Source organism: Ostrea edulis, chromosome 3 (genome assembly GCF_947568905.1).
Source record: "Ostrea edulis chromosome 3, xbOstEdul1.1, whole genome shotgun sequence".
In the NCBI taxonomy this organism is placed as follows: Eukaryota; Metazoa; Mollusca; class Bivalvia; order Ostreida; family Ostreidae; genus Ostrea; species Ostrea edulis.
In genome coordinates this window covers 65,961,162-65,983,775 of record NC_079166.1, presented here as the reverse complement: position 1 = coordinate 65,983,775, position 22,614 = coordinate 65,961,162, and the positions used below count along the sequence as shown (strand labels likewise).

At 34.5% G+C, this 22,614-nt stretch overlaps 2 protein-coding genes across 17 annotated transcripts in view; one reads left to right on the top strand and one right to left on the bottom strand.

Moving 5' to 3' along the window:
* LOC125677531 (uncharacterized) overlaps window positions 1-15,163 on the top strand; it is a 71,277-nt gene extending 56,114 nt beyond the window's left edge. For all 16 annotated transcript variants that reach the window (XM_056158605.1, XM_056158604.1, XM_056158602.1 and 13 more), the window contains 8 exons: window positions 1,811-1,899; window positions 2,678-2,716; window positions 6,138-6,188; window positions 9,850-9,993; window positions 10,903-11,060; window positions 11,169-11,307; window positions 11,932-12,027; window positions 12,617-15,163. In XM_056158605.1, the coding sequence (XP_056014580.1) occupies window positions 1,811-1,899; window positions 2,678-2,716; window positions 6,138-6,188; window positions 9,850-9,993; window positions 10,903-11,060; window positions 11,169-11,307; window positions 11,932-12,027; window positions 12,617-12,666 (766 nt within the window). In that variant the 3' untranslated portion in view covers window positions 12,667-15,163. The remainder of the gene's footprint in view (window positions 1-1,810; window positions 1,900-2,677; window positions 2,717-6,137; window positions 6,189-9,849; window positions 9,994-10,902; window positions 11,061-11,168; window positions 11,308-11,931; window positions 12,028-12,616) is intronic.
* Window positions 15,164-16,127: 964 nt separating this feature from the next.
* On the bottom strand, window positions 16,128-21,761 carry LOC125676318 (prostamide/prostaglandin F synthase-like; the record flags this gene model as incomplete). Its single annotated transcript, XM_048914200.2, has 5 exons — window positions 16,128-18,000; window positions 18,423-18,498; window positions 19,984-20,047; window positions 20,394-20,445; window positions 21,626-21,761. Coding segments are annotated over 5 exons (465 nt in total), but the record flags the coding sequence as incomplete, so codon positions are not given.
* Window positions 21,762-22,614: the final 853 nt, after the last annotated feature.

Genomic DNA, 22,614 nt, shown 5'->3' with positions numbered 1-22,614 from the left:
CGTGTCAAGCCAACCTGGCATGCCAAACGTAGCAATATTTGGTCTTTTCCATTTGTATTGTATAATTTGTAGGTCACTCAAGTCACTTAGGTGACCTATTGCGTCCGTCGTCCAGAGTGAACAACTGAACAATTTTAAATTCTTGATAATTACCATTCAATTTCTTTTCAAATTTGGTATGAAGCATCTTCGGGACAGGGGGACATACATGTAAATAGTACATGTAGATTTCAGGACTCCTGCACCCCAGGGGCCTTAGGGGCGGGGCTAAAACTGCTTAAAATTGTTCAATATTTAAAAAAAAAGATATTCTTCTTTACAAAGAAATTCTCTACCAAAATTGTAATTTTTAAGATCCCCGAGGTAGAGGTTCTGACTCCAGGGCGGGACCATAGTTGGTATATGTATAGTGTTTATGTGTAAAACACTTGAATAATATATTCTTTATTGATGATAATCTGAAACTTAATAGATGTTTTGAAGGAGCAGGTAGTACTAGTCCTTTACCAAAATTGTAAATTCTGCAGGGTTTTGGTTCCAGGGTGGGGCCAAAATTATAATAGTGATCATTGTCTTTTATCATTTGAAAGATTTACTTTTTTAATTTAGTGGATAATAAAAAAAAACAACCTAAATGCATATTTAGGAAAAGCAGAAAAAGGTGTACCAAAATTGTTAATTGTTCAACCTCAGAGTTTTGACTCTAGGGTTATATACTGTTGATATAACATATAGTATACATGTATTATGTAAAGACTTTCATCAGTATGGACTAGTGATATTGTAACTAATACTCAGATCACCGATATAAAGGCCTATCAGCCTTTCTTCATTTGTATTCTATATTTTCCATTAATTTGTATTGTATAATTTTCCATTTCTATTCTATATTTTCCGTTTGTATTGTATAAGCATGCCTCCTTCAAAGAAGAGGGTCATATTGCTTTGCACCTGTCCGTCAGTATGTCGGTCCTTCGGTCGGTAGATCATATGTTGCCTGCTCAATATGTTGAGAACCTTTGACTTGATCGTAATGATATTTCACATGTGGGTTGGTTATATGGGTTGAAAAGGATCCCTATTGATTTTGAAGTCAAAAGGGCAAGGTTCAATCTTCACTAGACATAGGAAGATACTGTCCGCTCAAAATCCGGAAAACCCTTTCCTTGATAGAAATCAAACTTGGAACACTGGTACATTGTAAGGAGTAGATAACCCCTATTGGTGTCAAGGGCAATCGGAACTCCTCGAATGTCTCGCGCACTCGACATAGATCTCGGATGTAATACAATGGCATCCATGAGCGAATTTGACGCATTGCTGTGACGTCACAATTGAAAAACCATATAATATAAATGAAAATTATATAAATGCCTGCTGGATATGATTTTTTTTTTTTACAATAGAATAGAAATGAAAATTTATACAAACTGAAAACCAACCAAAAAAAACCCCATATAGAATACATGTACAAATGTAAAATATACAATAGAATTAAAAAAAAAAAAAAAAAAAAAAAAAAAGCAAATGAAACATTAACAATACAAATGGAAAAGATCAAATATTGCAATGTTTGACATGCCATACAAGCATGGTTTTCACACACTGAAATTCAAACACCAGTCGATGATGATGCAGACACATAGTTTCTGTCCTGTTAATTAATTCGTCATTAATTAATTATTGTATCAGTAATTTGTGAGAGGAACAAAGAAACATTGAATATTTTAATTTCGTTTACTCTTCGTATAACTGTTTACTTAAACCAAATGTTGTATATATCAGTAATTGATGAATTTGTGTTTTCTAGATATGCACATACATATTCACCAATGGATGTAATGATTGAGTTTCTGCCGGTCCTTCTACTCTTCCTTGGATCTTTAACTAACGCCAGAGGTTAGTTTGTATTTTCCACTCTTCATAAACTTACCTGAAACATCGGTGAATCTGATCAGTTTACATCGTAGCTGCTGAATTGTAGCTCTCCGGGAGGGTGGGTGGGGGGTGGGAGAGACCCAGAGAGCTACGGTTCTGCAGCTACCTGCAGCATGCATACATAAGTAAAATATGATTTTTTTTTTTATGTTGTAAAGAAATGCACCTTGAGCACGCATGTTTTTATTGTATTAATTTTGTAGGAGATTAGTCTGATCAGAATTAGAGCGTTCACGAAGTTTTCTACATAATGGCGAGAAATATTAGATTCTTATATTTCAAGCTCAGTTTAATCATAATTATGTTAAAACTTAATGAAATAACATGAAACAATTGAAATGTCCATGGATGGAACCTGATATATTTTGCGTTTTATTATTGATTTACATCGTAGAAGTATACTGTAAATAGTGAAATGTTTTCGCCGGAGCGTTTAGGAATTACTTTTAAGTTTTGCATACGTCATAATGAGCTTCTTTAGTAATGTCGGTACAGTAGGATTTTTAGAAATACGATCATCTGCTGTTTCGAGCATGCACTTATCTATCTGTAGACCACTCTTGTTCAAGGACGTCTCAGCATTTAGCCATGGATTTAGACACGATTCTATTTTCTTAACTGAGACGTACATACGTACTCACGCACACACACGCATACACACGCTCACGCACACAATAGAGGTAAAATTGAATACTTGTATGATGTCATGTTTTACGAGAATGAATATCTTTTATTTCAGAATGTTCCTTTAATGTCACGGTCATCAAAGTAGAAGAACGTAAGTTTTATTTGTTGTCTACTATTACACACGACCAGTGATGAGAACATTATTGGAGCACTTTTAATACTTTAAAATGTAGCATTGTATCATTCAAACAATAGAGCCTTTGATCCTCTCATACCGGTATATATCACTACACTGTTACACATGTAGCAAAATACGTGAGCGGACCAAAGGGTATGATTCTAATTAGATTGATCATTACATGTAAATATGTATATTAATTGTGGTGTTGATTATGGGTGATAATGATTATGATGATGATCAATGGTGATAATAATGTCGACCATTATTATCACTGTCCAACATTCAGTACGCGAAGTTAGATCCTTCGGTCCTAGTAAGTCATTGTACTGCAAGATGTTACCAACATTCAGAGAAAAGCTTATACATGTATCTTGTCAGTTTCTGTGTAAACCAGCATGTAGTTACCTGTATAAGCCCCAGGTTTGTTTTTTTTAAATAACCCACGCACATTTCGTCACTTAAAGGACACATCTCGTGTTTTCAAAGTATACAGAATTATATACATTTTGTCTTCCTTATGCTTATAGAAATTAATTGTAATAGTTCGTTCGCTGAAGTATTGCGATAATTAGCTACAATACGGACTTAAATCTAAGCCCCGATTTCAAAAAGCCTAGTTAATTAGATAGGTAGTCACATGGTACAGTGACGTCATATGCGACCTTCGTCGATCAACTTGTTGTAAAAGTAGTGTTAGATATTTTTAAATGCTCGGGTTTTAGGGGCCTAATTTATTTACCATGGATAACATTTATTTCGATGTTGACAAATTTCCCGAGTCTTATATCTTTTAGCCACCAGTGCATACAAACAGCGACCCAAATGTAGCGAGAAAAGCGAGTATGAAATCTGCATAAATTTGCGAGTAAATAATGTTTACATGGGATCACTGTCTAAACACAATTTGGTAATGCCATTTCTGTAAACAACTGTAATTAGCGTTGTTGCTTTTCTAAAATAAACAGTGCAATTATTATTAAATTTATTTTTGGAGAAGTTAGATAGGCCTAAATTATGATACGATTATGTATCATTGACAACTAGGCCTACTGTCACGGGAGCATTTCGGAAAATAATAATAATAATAATAATCAAACTTATTGTGAAAATCACAATACTTTTAAATTATTTTATTAAAACAATTTTATTACGCCTAATCATTATTTTTTGTTATCAACACGTTGTTACTTAGGAAGTGGGAGCGCGGCGTACTGTTGTTGTAAACACTTACGCGTTCCTTAAAAAAAAATGAAAGCATTATAATTCAATTGAAAGTCGGGAAATATTATATTTTATTATTTATAATTGAAAGTTCAATTATCTTTTATCTTTAAATTTCTTTTTTAAAACTACCAGTTGGTAGACACTGCTAGCAAAGTTCTGCCTACATGTTGTTACAAGGTGAAGGTCATTTGGTGCGAGTGTGTATTGAATTCGAGAGCAGAACGGAAAGCATATGCCGTAGGTCTATATGTAACAGTGCGTAGCTTCGATAGAACCATTTTCTCGCAGTTTATCTACGTCTTTGTCCAAGTGTTTGTTTTAAAAAGTACAGGGACAAATTCTACTGGGGGTTTTTATGGCAAAGTCGTTGTGCCGACAAAAAATATTCACGTCTTGTCCCTCATACCTTCCTTCGACAGTTAAAAAAGATACAGTCCAAATCCTCTCTACTGACAGCAAGTACACCCTTAAACGGCACAAAACACCCTAATGCAGTGTTATTTACAAGTTGTTAATGTGATAATTGTTTGTTTGTCAATTAAATCTAATCTGTTTATGAAATGGCTATCAACTGTTTTCAAATCTTCTCGCTCGAGGTCGCATATGACGTCACAGATAATGGCGCGTAAACTATCGAAGAAAATATGCATATTGCAAGATTTGAATTTCATCGCTTTCAAACTCGAAAACTACGCAAACTGTTTCATTTAAAACACATGTAAAGTAGTTTTAAGCATGAAATGAATTAATTTTGCTGAAAAAATTAAAAAGTTTAAAAACATGCAATGTGTCCTTTAATGCGCTTTGTCGGGTTGTCGACACGCTGTCGGGCACCTGTTGGACCCCACCGTTATCTTCATTTATCAAAATTTGTATGCTATGTATATGTATCCCCCTTCATTCTACTTTGAGCACCAATTCTTTAATTGACTCGTATGTTGAAATTACATGTACAACAGGTGGAAAGTCATATTAAGTACTGGTGGATTTTTTTTACTTTCTATATCATTTATGTCAATATTCTATTACATGTACGTTGTTGTATGCCATTCACACACCATACATCGTCATAAAGTGGCTGACTTCCTTGAATATAAATGTCAGCAATATTTATCTATTTCTTTTAGATTTGATACTGCATCGCTGAGTAGGTCATTAGATTAGCGTGTCGACTGCTGAACTGTAGATCGCGGGTTTGAATCCACTAGTGGTTTTAAATATTTTTCAGATTATTTGTTACTAAAAGCTGCATTTTTTTTGACTAATTAAAGCAAAATTTTGAAAGTTTTCAATTTGAAAGTATTGATGTACATATCATCCACTTTCCATTCGTATAAGCGTACTTTCTCCTTTCTTTGCTGTAGAAATTTGATATGAATGAAATGTACAACAATATTTTGAAATTGAAAACTTTCAAAATTTTACTTTATTTAGTCAAAAAAATGCAGCTTTAGTAGAAATTACCTGCATTCTCTGCTGTAGGTCCCGTGGGGATCCGCGTTAAAATAGGTCCTCAGTACCCCTTGCTTGTACTGGCGACTAAATGGGGCGGTCCTTCGGATGAGTCAACAAAAACCTGTAATATTTCTTAGTTTCATAAGAAATAAAGAGAACGCGTGTTGCTGGTACTAATGTTATGTATTAACTCAATTTACAAACTAGACCACGGTGATTATAAGAACAACAAACAGCTCATTAGATGTGAATAAAAATCCGTGAGAACGTATAAGCAGTGAATCTGATAAGAGAGTCAGTCTGAGTTCGCTGCTGTCAAATCATGTAAACAATATTTCACTTAAAACCTCAACATTAAAAAACCGAGGTCCCGTGTCACAGCAGGTGTGGCATGATAAAGATCCCTCCCTCCTCAAAGACCGTAAGCGCCGAGCATAGGCCTAAATTTTGCAGCCCTTCACCGGCAGTGGTGACGTCTCCATATGAGGGAAATATTCTCGAGCGGGATGTTAAACAACAATCAGTCAATCCATCTCTGCTTTAGTATTCCTCCTTAAATGAGAGGAATGACATGGTGGGGTTTCTTTTGGGGGGGGGGGGGTGTTGTTTTTGTTTGATTGTTTGTTGTTTTTATAGTGTCGTGCATGTAATACATGCCATTACATACAGAGATTCACATGTGAAAATATCATAAAATGTATATATATTGCAGAAATATTCAACAAGACTAATTACGAAAAGCAATGTGAAGGAATTCTTAGTAGTAAGTACAGATTTATGCCAGTCCCTGTCACAGCTTCTCAACCACTGGGCCTAAATTTTTCTTATTTCTTATACAAAGATGTTCCCCTCCCTATATTCTCAATTAATGTGCACCATTAGAAACTTGTACATATTTATACATCGAGGGTCAAACAAGTACACCGAGGAAAAAGTACATGTTTGATCCTCGACATCTAAATGGATACTGCTTGATGGTACATATTTTATTGGATATAGATAAATATATTTGTAAATTTAGGTCAAGTGGTCGAGAACCTATGGTCTGTGTATGATTTTTTTATGCTCCCGAGATCGAAAATCGGGGAGGGGGCATATTGATTTTTGTCCTGTCTGTCATTCTGTCTGAAACTTTAACTTTGATAATAAATTTTGAACAGTAAGTGCTAGAGCTTTGATATTTTACAGAGTATCCTTTTTGACAAGACCTTTCCGTGGGTATCAACATTTTTTACCCTTGACCTTGGAGTTGGACCTACATTTTGAAAACTTTAACCTTGCTAATAACTTTTGATCAGTGAGTGTAAGAGCTTTGATATTTCACATGAGTATTACTTGAGACAAGACCTTTTCGTGGGTACTAAACTTTTGACCTTGCCATTTGACCTACTTTTAAAATTTGACATTGGTCATAACTTCTAAATGGTAAATATTAAAGCTTTCATAGTGCACATGAGCATTTCTTTTGACAATATCTTTCTACTGGTACCAAGACATTTGTCATTGTGACCTTGGCCATCATTGGAATTGGCCATTATCGAGGGCATTTGTGTTTCACAAACGTAATATTGTTCATGTTGAAATTATTTTTCTTGGATAACTTCTTTCTATGGCAAGCCCTTTTACTATTTATCCGCAAAATAAGATGTCTCTTTAAATAAGAGAGATATCTCTTTTGGTTAAAGAGATATCTCTGTAAGTTAGAGAGATATCTTTTTACGCTTGGGAGATATCTCTTTAACCAAAAGAGATATCTCTTTAAACAAGAAATATCTCTTTTGTTCAAAGAGATATCTCTTTACGCTTGGGAGATGTCTCTTTACGCTTGGGAGATATCTCTTTACGCTTGGGAGATATCTCTTTCTCTTTGAGAGATATCTCTCAAAGCTAAAGAGATATCTCAAATAAAAAGAGATGTATCTCTAGCGTAAAGAGATATCTCTCTATCAATGTAAAAAGAGATATCTCTTTAAGTTAGAGAGATATCTCTTTAAATTTTCAAAAAGAGATATCTCTTTAGATTTCCCCCCCGGTGATCATAATAACTACTCCCTGTTGCGTTGTCATTGAAATGATGTAACGCTATTTTTTAACCAAGCAAAATACTTATAGTGTTTAAATGGCGGAAAAGGTTGAAGAGGTGGTTGGGGTAACATTATCAAGTTGCCGAGAGACGAAATCTAGTCTAACACGCATATTTCATCAATTTATTGTGTTTATTTTTTGCTACCTGTGTACATTTCACAGGGTACCTGTAAAGTGCGAAACGAAATCGAAACGAAACGAAATCTACCGAAACGAAACGAAATCTACCGAAACGAAACCTACCGAAACGAAACTAAACCCACCGAAACGAAACTTACCAAAACGAAACGAAACAGATTGTATAACCGAACTCTTTTAATTATAATAATTAAAAATAGTATCTTAGGCCCCTGTGAAAGTTACAACATATAAATAAAATTCGCCTCCCCTTTGATGTAGGCTTTCGGCTTGACTGTTTCAAAGTTTTAAAAGTTGGAAAGGGGGGGGGGGGGGGGAGTAAGCACAAAGTACATATCCGTAGTTGATTAAATGACATGTACAATTAGTTTCGGATCCATACATTTCAGAACCGAGGGTTACAGTCTCAGAGATCTGGGGAAACACACTATACGAGGGGTGGGGTCGCCGACGTTGGATCCGCCTTTGGGCATCGATACATTGTTTGAAGAAGCTGGTGTCTGAGAAAATTGAAAGCAGGACGAGCTCTTAACCTCTTATTTTATCTCTAACTGCTGAGGTGCGAGTACTTTCAATAATGGAAAAACTCTATACATTTGGGCAATCTCTACCCAGAGTTATCGTTGTAGCGTAGCGTAATACGACCTCTGGTGAGAGATTGACATTTGGGGTGTTGCTAAGACGGGGAATTGAAAACGGGACGGAAAACGGAATTTTTTTTAATGTAATAATATTAGGAGGAGGTCGGCATTTTGTAAACTGAAAAGGCTTATGAACAAGGGCATTTTAAGCATAAATCACAAAGAGAACGGGAGGACATATTCAGAATCCACCGTTTGATATACTACATACAAATACACAATATCCACATGTATACATATATGTGTCTTTAGAACAAAAATACTGAAACATGTATTTATGCCCAAAAGCGGATCCAACGCCGACGACCCCATCCCTCGTTTAGCGTGTTTCCCCAGACCTCTGACCTTTGAGACTGTAACCTCCCGTTCTGAAATTTATGGATCCGAAGCTAATTGCACATGGTATTTATGTGCTTTGTGCTTACCCCCCCCCCCCCCCCCTTTCCAACTTTTAAAACTTTGTATCAGTCAAGCCGAAAGCCTACATCAAAGGGGAGGCGAATTTTATTTATATGTGTAAATTTTAACAGGGGCCTGAGATACCATTTTTAATTATTATAATTAAAAGAGTTCGATTATACAATCTGTTTCGTTTCGTTTTGGTAGGTTTCGTTTCGTTTCGGTGGGTTTCGTTTCGTTTCGGTAGATTTCGTTTCGTTTCGATTTCGTTTCGCACTTTACAGGTACCCCAGCCAATCATGGTAAGATTTGCTTTGGCGGGCTTCCGTTTTAGGGAGAATTCCTTTAGTATTCAAAGTAATAAAAATATTGGAAAGAGATATCTCTCTTTGAGAGATATCTCTTTTTCAACAATTAAAGAGATATCTCTTATACTTTGAGAGATATATCTCTAGGAATTCTTAGAGAGATATCTCTTTATGTGAAGGAGATATCTCTCAAAGTAAAAGAGATATCTTTCAGAGTAAAAGAGATATCTCTTTAATTGAAAGAGATATCTCTCTAATTGAAAGAGATATCTCTAAAAGTAAAAGAGATATATCTTTAAGTGTAAGAGATATCTCTAAAAGTAAAAGAGATATCTCTCAAATGAAAGAGATATCTCTCTAAATGAAAGAAATATCTCTTTTTTAGAGAGATATCTCTTAAGATTAAGAGATATCTCTCATTTTAAAGAGATATCTCTCATTTTAAAGAGATATCTCTTAAAATAAGAGATATCTCTTTAATTTAAAGAGATATCTATCTTATTTTCGAATAAATAGTAAAAGGGCTTGCCATATTTTTCATTTAAGTGGATGATTTTGATTTTTGAATTTATAAGTATGTCATACTTTGAAAATGAGGATAAGACACCACCACCCCCGGAAACATTTTTTACAGTACATATATAACGACTCAACTGAGCCAGTTTTGGGTTTCTCTGAATAAAGATAGTTCAATGTCTTGGAATATTTATTCTTCATAATACATTAGAGTAAACCTTAGGTTCGAAGTCAAACATGAATTTTTCATTTGTATTCATTCGCAAGTGAGATTCATGTTGATATTTTTTCTATTGTTGATCATACAGTAAATAATTTGTTCCATTTGTTTTCGTAGACTATGGTGATTCGGTAACTATGTGCAATGGGTACTTTTTGAATCCAAAGTGCATCTGCTCATACTATATGTATGTATGGGAGATAAAAGATATCTGTGATACATCAGACCCCAAGAAAAACGGAAGTCTTGAACACACAACAAGTAAGTCTGCTTCGTCATTATAACAGATTTCATGATATATTTTAAAATATTTCTAAAGTAAAAATGTCTTCGATCGTCGTTAAGCTGGTGTATAGCCTTTGAATAAGTATAAATGTTTGTATAAATGTTAATTCAGTAGTTAAACTCTTCAGTGTGGTCTGGATTTCTCGAAACTTGGACTTAAGTCTGAAATTTTGCTAAAATTTTGACCGCCCAAATAAAAGAAAACTCAAGTGTTTGAGATTTTTGTCAAAGTTTGAGATTTCTTCAAGATTTTTTTTTTTTTTTTTTTATACATATGATGTTATCATATATGAGAATTAGGTCTGATGTTATCATATATGAGAATTAGGAGGTTGCACCCGCATGATTGTTAGAACTTTACCGAAAAGGTTATCTCTTGCTATTTTGAGGGCTGCATCCTTCATTTTGGGCTGCAAAACATCATTAAATTTACTATAGTACCCCCTCCCCAATTATAGAAAATGTTCTGCATCTGCCTCTAAGTATGATTTTTTCTCTCCCCCCCCCCCACCCCACCCCAGTATACATACTACATTATTGATGTCAACTATTTCAAAGGTGCTCAGAACTCCCAAATGTTTTGTTGTGTGACTTTCTTTTATTTATTTTTACCTTCTTTTTTTTGTCCCCAAAATATATATGTTGAAGCTGTTTTGGTTATAAAATTCTCGAATTATAGACGCTAGTTTATATGTTGGATCCCCTTCTTGACAAAGTTGACCAAGGATGGAACCTCTCCCTCCTGTGAAAAAGTTTATGGACCTGCAGACATAGAATTGAAATGTTGAGATTAAAGATCAAATACACAATAGGTCTTGGCCATTGTCTCCAGAGTTTCATATTTCATGAGCATTAGTAATTCTTTTTCATATATTTTGTTTCTAGTTGGATTTTGCAAGAAGTACAGTCATTCCAAGAATGGGCCCTGTCAAAATAACGGAAATCTGACCGCAGAGTACAAGGGTGATGATGCCTTGGCTGATGATGCTATATGTGTTTGTGAGAAAGACTACAGTGGGGATTACTGTGATGTATATAATGGGGTAAGAATAAAAATGATTTATCTATTTTATACCAAATTTCCAATTAATTATATATGCTGATGAAAGAGATTATTGATTCAAAAGCTGTATATAAACTAACATTTTCAGACAATTAAATGTAAAGAAATTGAACCAGGAAATCTCTCGTCCCTGCCAGACTGTCGTGAACAGTTCCGAAGTCGATATTGTCTACTAACGGTAAATCATAACATCAAGCTGATGTGTGATTCAGAGGACATTGTTCAAGGTATCGATCATATTTATTGCTCTTCATACCCTCATGTATTTTCATAAATGAAATTTAATTCTTATATTTGCATTTTAATTTTATTTCATTTCATCTGGGAGAATTCCCAGCCGTTGAAATACCAAGTTAAACTGTGTTTATCAAGATTCGTACACGCATCGTTCACATTCGTGAGGACATGGCTATCATTTCAATGGTGAAGATATGGAAAACAAGCCACAATTTGGCGCGAAACTTTCCAGATAGAACACATTTCTACATGCCATAGTGAATGCATCGTCGGAAACCCACTCTCCAGAGGAACGAAGCGTAATCAACCGTGGGTTTCCGACGATGTAGTGAATGATTTATACAATGTAATTGTGCCGTTTTCGATTTCTTCTCCAAAACAACTACATGTACATGCCTAGTGACTAATCCAGATCGAATTCCCAGAGTTCCCTTCTTATAACTTCAAAAGAAACCCCTAATAGTTTACCTTATGATATTAATAAACGTATCTTACTCGTGTTTTCACGCGTATCTTACAAGTATTTCCATGCATATATGTATATTATTCAGAGTTTTGTTTTTGTATTTGGAAGTTCCTAACTTAAATGCAGATTTTGATGGTTTTGATTTAAGGTAACCTGGATGATTGTTTATCCATCCCATCATCGGAGTTTGATTCTCAATCCGGCAAATCCAACTCCCAATCAACAAATCGTGCAGTTTTAACCGGTAAGAGAGTCTTTGTCTTTTCTGTTTGATAAGCTTTTGAGATGACCACCATACTAATATACGGGGTATTTATCTATCTAGGCTATAGCCTATGTACATGTATTTAAGACTGCTCAAAAGCGGTCATCTTAAAAGCTTATAGAAAGTTTATCAAACTGACTATTCAGAATGATTTATGAAGGTGAATGGTGGGGAAATTATATCACATGTTTTTGAGAAATTGTATTCATATCTATATTTTATTGTTTTACGGGGGTTGGTGGGTTTATGTGCATCATATCTATGCACGCTATCCATACTTTCGGTGTTTGTGGTTACCGCTTACCATAGTGCAAGTCAAAACTGTATGCTGAACTATTTTCATCCCTGGTTCATTTCGCCCTTTTTTTTTTGGTGGTGGTTTTTTTTTTATGTTGTTATTATGCATACGTAATTCACTACTAATATTATATTGGAGGGGTGATAAAAGACCTCATCATAAAAGTTAAACATTTGCAGATTAACTATGAAAAAAAATATTCATCATAATAAAGTGATTTAATTTGTCACATTCACACACTTCACATTGTACCGAACTTTTTTTCCCTAGGAATAGTATTCCTTGTATCTGTGGAGTTCATGAACTTACTGATTGACTAATGACGCTGGAAACCCGACTGTGCCGGGACACTCACTGTGCGTCACGTGGAATGTAGATGGAAAATTCCTGGGTTCAAACATTCAAGTGGCGTCAGAGACCAATGACTACAAAATGGCTCTGTGATCGTGTCACAATGTGACAGATTCTGTAGGATTTGTCGGTTTTACGGGTTATGAGTGATATAGTACATAGGACACTACATATATCTGTTTCTTTCGTTATTTTCCCAGGTACCAATGTTCAAGAAATATATCATCCTTTATTTTCATTTAGAGTATCGTATTTTGTTTCGTAAAATTTTTTGTCAAAATTTTATTCGAACAATTTTTTTCCCAAGAACATAGATGTTTACACTTATGTACCGTCAGATTATGTAAACAATAACTACCTGTGTGATCTTCGAAAGTCCCCATTGTACTGTGTATTTAATTACTAAATCCAATAGTAATCCTACAATACCATGTACATAATATAATGACGTGGTGTGGCTGAATATTATTCAAAATCAGTTCGGTGAATTCAAAGGACAAGGAGGACCTATTGAATATCAGCAAGTCAGGAGATAGGGAAGTCCGACAAGTGAAAATCCACGCACCGTCCCAAGCCAATGTGAAAGTCCATCGTCCCAAGCCAATGTGAAAGTCCACCGTCCCAAGACTCGGTCTGGAACGACCCCATTCCGCTCCCTCTGACGAGGCATATGGTGCAAATCAAATGTGAATGGAACGGTCTGCTCTGAAATACTGTGGAATCATTTTTATTCGTGGGGGCAATGTTCGTGGGTAAGCAAAGTTTTGCTGGATTTCGTGGTTAAGCAATACGATGTCACAAGGAGAGATAACGTGGTTTAAATAAAAAAAGTTCGAGGACACGTAAATTCGTAGGTATGAATGACCCACAAAATCCACGAACATCGTTTCCCCACGAACAATGATGATTCCACAGTTCTTTAATTTTGTGTTACGAACAGGTTTGGGTTTTTATAGCATAGATCACAGGCAAATATGTCGCTTAGGTTGGACTTTACTATTGCTGAAAGATTGATATATTGCATGTAGAATACAGAATTCTATAACCCAAGCCATAAAATTTAAGTCATTTTGCATTTATTATTTGATTGTTGTTGTGTAAATTCCAAGGACAGGGATTTGTTTAAATGAACTCCCTCCCCGTCGATAGTGTCCATACTGTCAGATTTCAAAGTAGATTACGCCTCTCTCTCTCTCTCTCTCTCTCTCTCTCTCTATATATATATATATAATCAAAATTAGATACAATGGCATTCTTTAATTAGATTGCCTATATTGATAAGTGTAACTGTACATGTGTTTGCTCAATATTCCCGTGTTGTAAATGATGATATATATATTGGTATTAGATTATTGAAGTGTGCCTTTCATTGATGTGTATATATTCCATTTTTCCATTTGAAATTGGTTGTCGTCCGTCGTCGTGCGTTATCAATTGAACATTTTTAACTTCTTGATAACTGCTTTTCCAATTCTTTTCAAACTTGGGATGAAGCATCTTTTGGACAAGGGGAACATAAATTGTAAATTTCAGGACACCTGCACCCCAAGGGCCTGAGCAAAAATTGCCAAAACATTTACCAATTTTCAAAAGTTTTCTTCTCTGCAATTGCACATGTGTAAGAAAAATTAGTGATGTAGAGCAGCAAGGCCTCTACCAAAATTGTAAATTTCATTATCCCTGTGGTAGGGGTTCTGACCTCAGGGCGGGGCCAAACTGGGTTTATAGTGTTTATGTGTAAAACACTTAAATAACATCTTCTTTAGTGCTATTGAAACAAGATCGATATTTATAAAGAGCAGGTAGTGCTTTTTGACTCAAGTTTGTGTCCAAATTAGTCATATCGTTTTATGTTAATTAATACATATATTATGTGAACCTTTTCATCAGTGTATGCACTTTTGAGGGCAGTGAAGTTATAAGAACACATCTTGTTTTATACTGTTGCTGAATATTAGAATTTAGCTTAGACAGGAAACCTTTTCTAGGTTGCATTGCTCTTGGGTTAATAGGACTAGTGATGCTTTTAACAAGTATCCAGGTGACCAATAAGACATGTGGACCTCTTGTATGTTTAAACATGGGGGGGGGGGGGTACTGTAGCATCTTATTTACAGTTTGGTCAGTAAACTTAATTTCCGTCTTTCTGTACAATGCAAATGTTTTTTTCATTATCGTATGGTGAAAATTGTTTTTTATTTCTTAAACTTTTGTTCTAATCCCTGTAATTCATTTATACATGTATATATTGGGAACTTGTTTTACACATTGTATTTTTTTAAAAATTGTTTTAAAAAGAGTCTTCCATTTGTTCCAACTAGTTATTGTCATCTGGCAGTGCATAATGCAGTGCATCTACTTGTGTAGATTTTCTGATGTCTCGTTCATGTGAATGTAAGTGTGAACACGTGATGTTTTTCATTTTGTCATATGATCTTTACAAAATAAATCATTTAAAACAAATTACACCATGGTTAAATTCTTGATACAAGTATTATTTTAGAAGTATGGCCTCTGGCAATTATCAGGAGTATAGCGGTGTTAGATAGAATGTTCTATCAGGAGTATAGCGGCGTTAGATAGAATGTTCTATCAGGAGTATAGCGGTGTTAGATAGAATGTTCTATCAGGAGTATAGCGGTGTTAGATAGAATGTTCTATCAGGAGTATAGCGGCGTTAGATAGAATGTTCTATATCAGGAGTATAGCGGCGTTAGATAGAATGTTCTATCGTTACAGTGATAATGTCCAACGGACTAGGAAAAGGCCTGTCCCAGGTGCGGTTTCAGGAATTTTTTTAAGGGGGGGGGGGATCTACCATTCATTTTGGTTTTCAAAAGGGGTCCATTCTCAAAATGTGTTATTTTTACCTTATTTTTAGCAACATTTTCTGATGAAAGGGGTGTGGGGTTTTTTTTTGGGGGGGGGGGGGGTGTTACATATCGGAATTCTTTGGTAAAAGAAATAGTATGGCGGATATGTATAGCGATGCTTTGGCAAAAGAAATACATGTAGTATTATCGCAAGATGGCGGGTATGCATCACTATAGTAATTGAAATTAACTGACGTGGATATCCTCTCGTGTATCACATTATCATTGCATAACCCTCAATGGATCCAAAATTGGAAATACATGTAAAGTACATACTAACCGTTTCCTGAAACTTTCTAGTTTTAAATTCGCGTACAACATAATTACAAAAGACCATCGTTTGCTCAAACTAACACCTAAACACACCCCACCCTTCCACTTAACTTTGATATTATTATTTAATATTTCAGACAAAAACCGTTTATATAAAAATGAAGCAAGTATGCCTGCATTGCACGGTGAAATACCTGACTTACTGAATGATAAATTTTGGTATGATTCCAAAGACACGCATCATGATCACAATCATGGACGTAAAATAAAATGTCAAAACTGAATTTATGTACATATATTTATTTACATACATACATGTGTAGCATAACTTTCCCCCGTCTGGAGATGTTTAAGGACAATACAAAATAAATGTACACAAGAAATGGAGATTTCTTTATCTGTGGAATGTTTTCTCTGTAAATGAATCTTGATGGCAAAGTACAAAATGAAACCCCTTCCATCATAACCACTTTCGTGTAAGTCAGTTTGAGATTATGACTTCATACGTCCATTTACTTTCCCATTAAGTTGCATGTACATTGAATATTTGCACAACTCATGAATTAAATGATGTGCTTTTGTTTCCAAAATGTTATGTCCTCATGATCATAATTATGTGTATATGGAAAGTTATGCAAGAGTTTTAATAAAAAATATAAATATTGAAAATGAGAATACAAAATATGAGAAATTGTAATATTTAAGGCACATACATAATACAATTCTACTATATCAAATTTATGGGGAAAAAAATGTACACTACTGCATTTCATGATTGACACAAGTGAAATGATGTCTGGATGTGTTGTTTCTCCACATCATCTACTGATGATAAGGACAGGTTTGTGGATGGATACTTTCTCGATTATTGACCTCCCAGTTTCCGGGTTACTGGTCAGTAACGTCATCAGTCCATCATCAGACAAATCTGCCTTTATCATCAGTACCCCATGTATTGATTTCTAATTTCCCGATAGATTTACATGTGTATACCACAGGCACTTATATCGCTTGGGGCCTAATTACTATATATATAAGAGTATATATATCTATAGTGATTAGGCCCCAAGCGATATAAGTGTGGTGTATACTATATGTCTGACATAAAAATACATTCCTATAAAACGATCATTTTTAAAAACTGAATTGCTCAACAACCATTTACCAAGGTTGAAAACTTTAGTCTAATGTATATATGGAAATGTATTTCAACTTTCAGCTGTTTAAAAATATTAAACAATTGAGTGAAAAAAATTTCCAAAGCATGATCCTCTGACATGAAATTCAGTATGAAATGTATAGAACAGTATTAATATCACACAGTAAAACCTGATTTTGTAAATGGATTACATGCATCAAAGTTCATTAATACACATCTACTACTAGCACCAAAATGTGAAAAAATACAAACAGCTAACGATGCACATTTTCTATTAAGACACAAAAGGATTCATAGCTTGTGCCTCTGTTTCAGAAAATGCCAGTACCTATAAACAATTAGAGGACAGGTAGCATTACACTGATCAAATTGGCAATGCAGTTTATACCCCAATAGTGCTTTCTACAAAATGTGATGGAGTCTTTTTTTTTTTTCTTAACAAGGGTATGAAATAGATAAGGAAACGGGGGATTTTGTTCCCCCCAAACTGTGCTTTAATTTCATATTTACAATTAAACCTTTTAAACTTGTGAAACTTCAACAAAGTTCATGAATTCCCATGAACTATCAAAACTGAAAGTGGAAAGACCACAATGATACTGAAAGTGGAAAGACCACAGTGATTCTGAAAGTGGAAACCACAGTGATACTGAAAGTGGAAAGACCACAGTGATACTGAAAGTGGAAATACCACAATGATCCTGATATGGAATTTTGAGATATCCAGAATTAACTTTCCCTCCTGCATTTCCCCAACACTTGGTGCTGCATGTGAATCGCTACAATGTACAGAGAACAATGCTTGTGGAATCCCCTTGTATTTCCCTGATTAAGGAGACTCGACACAAGCATCCACTAAGATCATCCTCCTCCTGAGGCCTCCTCCACCTTTGATTCCTCTGTGTTCTCCGCTAACCCCAGGGCCTTCAGGATGTCATTGGGACTAACATAAATACTGGGATCCTCTTGCTTATAGCTGTATATCACTTCTGTCCCACCTTAATGAAATACATGTAATTAATAAGTACAAAGTACATCTGTTTAGAGTAGGGTTAGTATTTCAAAATAATATGGGAATCAGTTTCACTTTGATCAAGGTTTGATTACAGAAGCAAATCTTCATGGAGATGATATGCTTGCTTTTACCTCAGATATGTTGCAATCATTCATTTGGTAAAAGTGAAAAACTGTTTGCTTTTCAAGAAAATTGCCAAACTAGTACATTATACAATCATGTTCAGTATATTTTGTCGATAATTTATTCTACTCTTCTAGTTCGTCGCTTTTATAATTATTACAACCCATATAGGGAAATACATGACTCTGAGATAAAAAGATGGAAATGGATCATTGCATCCTTAAAAATCCACTTCAAATTTTTCCTATGGACTTTATTCTATGTTTGGTAGAATTAACTTACCAGCCTTAACAATAAGGGCCCCTCCATTTTGAAATCCGTCCCCTTTCATGTTTCCATCGATGTTCTGTTCCTTAGCCTGGTGAGTAAAATAAATGTGTATCTGAATATTAAAGGGGAAGGCAACCCAAAAAATATTTACATGATAAATGATAGGATTAATTATATAATAAAAAATTGTCATACTAATCTGATGAAATACAGACTAGATCAGTTTCCGAGTACTAATTGAAAATGTTCAAAATTGAAATTCCCGCCATCTATAGAGGCTAGCTGCCATGATATGGAACTCTTTTGTATTCAAGACCACAAAAATCAATACTTTTCATGTTACACCATCTGTTCCAGTTTTGATAAGATTCTAAGGTCATCAAAGATGTACATGTGGTAGATTTTTTAAATAAAGAGGTTGATGCCTTCTAATTGCACTAATGTAAAAGGGGAGATGTGAAAAAGGTTTTTCTCTTCAAATTCCTGTCAGTGACCCAATCAAGTCATCTGAAAAGAAAAGACTATGTAAACGGAGGATCCATCATTTGAGTAATGACAAGATGAGGTTCGAGACATTGGTATGAAGAAATGTGTACCATCTGCCTGGTCTGCGACTCAAATAAATGTCTTCTTTTCTCAATTCCTTCTTGCAAAAGAATGGGCTAAAATCTATATGACTCCAAACTTAACTGTTCGTGACTTGTCATATTTACACTGCTGCTGATGAAATAGACTGGAACTGATGGTATGACGTCATGAATTAAACTTCAATGGCTGCTCTCTTAGCGGCGGGTAATTTAAAATATATGACAGATTAATATTGATTTAATCGTCAAGCAAGGATTATTGTTGTCAAAGACTGTCATTTACGTTATCAGTAAGTAATACTTGGTTCAGAAAAGCAACAATGTGGTTAGAGTTGCCTTTCCTTTTAACTATCATTTAGGGACTGAAAGTGCAATAATTTTAACATTATCTGAAAAAGTGACTAAAGTATACAACCTTGAGAGCTCCAACAAAAACGATATCAAGGAACTTTATAAGTGTATCTTAAATTCTTGATACATATAAACATCTACATGTACCATTCAACACTTATTGTACATATTTCAAATGTAAAAACCCTACAATCGTTTTGCTGTTTTCCGCCACACTCAACAATTTTTAAATTATCTGGTGGCGCCCAGTTTTTATTCGTGGAAGAGAGAACCCAGATACAATGTACCTGGGAAGAGACCACCGACCTTCCACAAGTAAACTGGGAAACTTTCACACTTACCAGCGTGATCAAGATTTGAACCCGCGTCAACCAGAGGTGTGAGGCCGTGTGACTTTGAGCGTGATGCTCTAACCACTCGGCCATGGAGGCCCCCTTTAAAAATACCTTATGAGAGCATCACATTTTGGCATTAATTGTGGTGATTATGATACTATTTACCAAAATTGTGAAAAATACGTTGTAATTTGTAATATCAAAACTGACAATACTATGTATTTGAAGCAAGCCAAAATATGAGTACCAAAGACAAGAAAACGTTGCTTATAATGATTTGCCTATTTATGAAAACATTACCTTTGCAAGACCATCTCTCGTTGTCTTTGCAAACAATGCCCCTATTCCAGAGAATATATTTAGTCTGAAAGAGAAAAAAACATGTAAAATAATTAATATTTTTCTTATAAATCTTTAAAAGAGAAAAAAACATGTAAAATAATTAATATTTTTCTTATAAATCTTTAAAAGTCTTAATTCAAACAGACGGAATGCATGTAGCAATACATATACATGGCAAATGAATTGACATTTACTTACATGCTCAGAAATAAATACTGGTAGTTATATGCTCAGAGTTATCACTACTTTAAGAAATCAATGTAGGTACATGTATGTTTGAATGTGACTTAAGAACATAACTACATTGTACTTTCTAAATATAGAAATCACACCAATCAAATGATCAGCAAAAGTATCAAGTTCATCACCTCCTGAATCCTAAGTCTTTGTAGCACTGCTTTTTCAGGTCGATGTACAACTCTACAAGATAAAAGTTTATTCATAAATCATGTGTGAGTGTGAGTCACAATCTAATTAAAATCATATCTGTGACACAATCTAATTAAAATCATATCTGTGACACAATCTAATTAAAATCAGATCTGTGAGTGTGTGCCACAATCTAATTAAAATCATATCTGTGAGTGTGTGTCACAATCTAATTAAAATCATATCTGTGAGTTTGTGTCACAATCTAATTAAAATCATATCTGTGAGTTTGTGTCACAATCTAATTAAAATCATATCTGTGAGTTTGTGTCACAATCTAATTAAAATCATATCTGTGAGTGTGTGTCACAATCTAATTAAAATCATATCTGTGAGTTTGTGTCACAATCTAATTAAAATCATATCTGTGAGTTTGTGTCACAATCTAATTAAAATCATATCTATGAGTTTGTGTCACAATCTAATTAAAATCATATCTGTGAGTTTGTGTCACAATCTAATTAAAATCATATCTATGAGTTTGTGTCACAATCTAATTAAAATCATATCTATGAGTTTGCGTCACAATCTAATTAAAATCATATCTGTGAGTTTGTGTCACAATCTAATTAAAATCATATCTATGAGTTTGTGTCACAATCTAATTAAAATCATATCTATGAGTTTGTATCACAATCTAATTAAAATCATATCTATGAGTTTGTGTCACAATCTAATTAAAATCATATCTATGAGTTTGTGTCACAATCTAATTAAAATCTTATCTGTGAGTGTGAGTCACAGAGCTGATTGAGTATAAACTCAACTATTTTCTTTAGTTCTTCAGACGTTTTTTTTATTTTATTCTTATTATACTAATACTTAATGTGTAGATTTTTCTACATTATTTTATGGATTATATATAATATAATAATAATGTATCATAAAGTCAACATTTCTTATTGGAAACAAGAGTAATCTAACTAATTTTCTAAAGATCTAATCCATGTATTTTCTATATATACATAATCCAGTGTGATATATTAAAACTAGCACTGATTTAGATTACAAAATTCTCTCATTCTCATCCCTGTCTTAATTAGGAAAAATATTAATGATGCCCTCGCATGTGACACTTGTATTTGGTGGATCACATCAGTTACCACAATACGTAATTTTTAATGCTTTTCATCCTTTCTATTTTGAGAGTATTGAATTTATATGTATTAACCTCCACTAAAAAATTCTCCTTTGACAAAGTCCTCCACCCCCAACTGCTCCACACCGATTCCAACAAAGCGAATATTGTTGGCCTCCAGGCGTGGATGAATGCTAGAAACCTCCTTTATGTGGAGGCGACATGTAGGTCATCCAAATCGTCGCATAAACAGGATCACACAGGTCTGTTTCTCCCAAAAACTCTCCAACCGGACATCCTTCAAAATAAATATATTCAAAGTATTTATACTGATCAAAACCACATACAGTCCAACCTCATTATATCAAACTTGATGAGGATGAGAAACAACTTCGAGATATCCAAAGTCATCATAATTATCTATGCTTCAACACACACAGGGACATGGACATTTAACAACACCCAAGAAAATCCCTTATCATGAAAATTCTTAAAACAATGTAGTATTGTTATGAACTCTGATTAGAATAGTGTTATGGTTAGTTCAAAGTATAAACATCAGACGACTTTTAGGCTATGCCATTGCACTTTTAAAACGTGCTTAAGAAATTCAATCTAATTCACCTAAACTAGCTCAATCAAGATATTTTATTTCATATAGTTTTGTAAAGCTATATAGCTAAATATAGAGATTGTGCTGGACCTGGTATAAAGAACCATGCCAAATGATAAAGATTCTTAGTTGCAGGCATCTTCTGGGGCAAATTAAGATCTTTTGAACAGGAGAGAGGAATATACAGATATATAGTGGTCAACCAAGTTCAACCAGATAGATCAGCAATTTTTATGACCATGGAGGTACAGAACTGTACCTAGTAGAACACTAAACTGAGATTGATTCTGGGAATCGGGGTTTGAATCCCGGTCTGTGCATTTTCTTCCTTTCTTGCCAATACAAACATCGTTTAATTCTTTAAGAGGCGATAATATCCTGCCAAAAGTAACTACCTTTTAACAGAAAATGAATGGATGGGACTATGGACACCTGAAAGAGACAAACTATGCACTGTGTGTCTAACACA